The following is a 2,816-nucleotide window of genomic DNA, read 5'->3' as shown; positions in this document are numbered from 1 at the left end:
GCTCCTGAACAGTACAGGGCGTATAGGAGGCGTCCAGTGAGTTATTTTTGGCTTACTGACAAATCTCTGAGAAAGATTGCAATCAAATGTTGTACGGTTTTACAGATGAGGAAACTGAGGCTCAGACCAATGAAGTAAGTTACCTAGGATTGCAGGAAGTGGCAAGAATCAGAATTTGTATTCAACCTTGTCAGATCCATTGTAAAATAAAGGATAAAGAAGCTTAAAACATGGATGAACCTGGACGTCATTATGCTGAATGAAGTTAAGTACAAAAAGATCACGATTACTAGGAGTGGGAGGGGAGGGGAGGGGAGTTTAGGTCACTAACTGGAAGATTGTTGTTGTTAGGCGCCATCCAATCGGTTCCGACTCATAGCAACCCTGTATAGGGTTTCCAAGGAGCAGCTGGTGAATTTGAACCGCTGACCTTGTGGTTCAAATCAACCTTACGGTTCAGTGCGCCACATCAGGACTCCGACTGGAATAGAAAGAAAAAAACAAGAACCTGGACGTTTTGTTATGTTTGTTAAAGGCTGTGTACGCTTGGAGATCTGACAGGCAGTTCCGGCTCATTGGGGCGGGACATAGACTCTCAGGTGGCCTCACAGGACCACGTGTTCCCTTAAGGCGTGGCTTCCGGTGACCCCACCTCATTACGAAAGCCACGCCCTGAACTTCTCGCGCACGCTGAGACCGTTGAGGTGTTTTGGCCCATGGGCGCAGCCGTAGCCGCAGTCTTCTCTGGCGTCCGTAGCCTGGGAGCGGGGCGTCCGGAATCCTGGGCTAAGCTCCAAGATGTCGGAGAAGTGTGGAGAGAGTGAAGGCGCCCAGTCGGCCGACACGGTGACAGTCAGCCATGTCCAGGAGCTGATGCGGCGCAAGGAGGAGATCGAGGCGCAGATCAAGGCCAATTATGATGTGCTGGAGAGCGTGAGTGTGGGCGCTGGGGCGCCCCGTGGCCTCCTGCCCGGGCCCCCTAACCCGGGACGCCCAGGTTAGGAGGCCCAGGGCGCTGCAGTTGTGGTCTCTGTTGGCAGCAGGTTGGACACTTAGATAAGGTTAACACATAACTTGGAGCCCTTCCTGAGGGTGAGGTGCGGTCTTACGTGCTTTACATTTGTCAGCTCATCTAAGCCTCGCGCCAGTCCTTTGAGGTGGGTGTTACTGTTATTCCGCTTTGTAGGAGGGAGGAGACTGAGGCGTTCTTTAATTGAAACCTGCCTGAGGTCACAGAATTAATAAATTGCAGACAGAGGACTGAGGGGGTCACCCTGGACCGTTTACCATTGCTTTGTTAATGGTCTTCCATCAGGGCCCTTTAACTGTGATGAGCATTAGTGGAGCTAATACAGGTTCTTAAGTCTGTATGTGTGTGGTGTGGGTGCTTAGATAGATTCTACATTTTAACAAACTCCCAGGCTGTTCCGCTGCAGCTCGAAGGGTCAAACTTTGAATAGGGATTGTGTCTGTATTCTGTACTAAGGAACCCTGGCAGCTAGCTCCATGCTTAAGCAGCCAGTCGATGGTTTCAACCCACCAGCCGCTTTTGTGAAAAGATTTACAGCCTTGGAAGCCCTATGGGCAAGGCTACTATAGGGTCGTTGTGAGTCAGAGTCTATGGGAAAGGGATTTGATACTTGAGGAGTAAGACTCATTAGCTTTAAATTTAAAGGTAAGGAGGAAACTGAGGCCCAGAGTGTGGTACACCCTTGCTGGAGGTTGTACAGCTTGAGCTTGGAAGGGGTAGGGGTGGAGGTTGTTCACATGTCTGGCTGGCTCCAAACTTCATGCACTTTTTCCTATACTTCCACTCAGTGTAAAGCCAAGCCAAAGTTGCAGGGGTAGAGTACATCAAGTACCTATTATACCTGTACTAGATGGAGTGCATTTTAGGTGATGGGAGTAAGGTGGAAGGTCTTGTGGAGGCCAGGGTACCATTTTGTTGATGCTGACTGTCTGCCTAAAGGGTGCTGGGTTTTGTGTGCATTCAGTCATGCAATCTTCACAACTGCCCCATGAAGTCAGTGTGCCCCGTCAAGCTTCAAAGAGGGAGGTCGCTTGCTCAGAGTCACAAAGTGGGATTCAGACCTCAGGCCTGTTTAATCCAAAACCTGTGCTTTCAAGCATTGTGCCAGCAATTTCTCAAACTTTAGTTACTTTTCTCTAGGACCCTGCATCAACATGCCTCTTTGTTGTTGCTGTTATTAGGTGCCATCGAGTTGGTTCCAACTCACAGCAACCCTGTGTACAACAGAATGCAACATACCTGGTCATTGTGTACCATCCTCACAGTCATTCCTGTGTTAAAGCCCATTGTTAACAGCTACTGTGCCAATCCGTCCCTGTTTCTCTAGAGGGCTTGAGAATTCGTTTCAGTGACCATATAGAACTCCCAGTTAGGGGGTTGCTTAGGGAAGTTATCAGGCTCCAGTACAGGATCAGAAAATACCTAGGGCACAGTTGTTTCAGTCAGCTGCTGATAAATGCCCCCAGGACACACCAGAAGCCTCAGTCTGAAGGAACGTGGGTGAGTCAGCAAACCTAGCTCCCCTGCTCAAGCTCTATGAGCACGTTTCCTGCCCAAAGTCACTCAGGCTCCGGTTTCTGGTTCTGCTGTTGCTGTCTCCTCTGTCTCTCCTCGGGTATCACAGCTTTCCACCTCCAGGACAAGGATGGCCAATGTGCAGGGATCTCGGGCTCCAAAGGACTTGTTCTCCTGCTGGTTCTTTTTTTTTTTAATGTTTTATTGTGAATTATATGATAGTTTACATGGGAGAACTTTAGTTTTACATTCATTCCATCGTATATCATTT

At 49.0% G+C, this 2,816-nt stretch overlaps 1 protein-coding gene across 1 annotated transcript in view; it reads left to right on the top strand.

Moving 5' to 3' along the window:
• The first annotated feature begins 798 nt into the window (after nucleotides 1–798).
• Nucleotides 799–2,816, top strand: part of PSMD9 (proteasome (prosome, macropain) 26S subunit, non-ATPase, 9) — a 25,410-nt gene continuing 23,392 nt past the window's right edge. Inside the window, exon 1 of the mRNA XM_006865393.1 lies at nucleotides 799–933. Within this exon, the coding sequence (XP_006865455.1) occupies nucleotides 799–933 (135 nt within the window). The remainder of the gene's footprint in view (nucleotides 934–2,816) is intronic.

Source organism: Chrysochloris asiatica, unplaced genomic scaffold (assembly GCF_000296735.1).
Source record: "Chrysochloris asiatica unplaced genomic scaffold, ChrAsi1.0 scaffold00078, whole genome shotgun sequence".
NCBI classification, from domain to species: domain Eukaryota; kingdom Metazoa; phylum Chordata; class Mammalia; order Afrosoricida; family Chrysochloridae; genus Chrysochloris; species Chrysochloris asiatica.
Note: the sequence above shows the minus strand (reverse complement) of the source record. Positions and strands in the feature narration are given on the sequence as shown.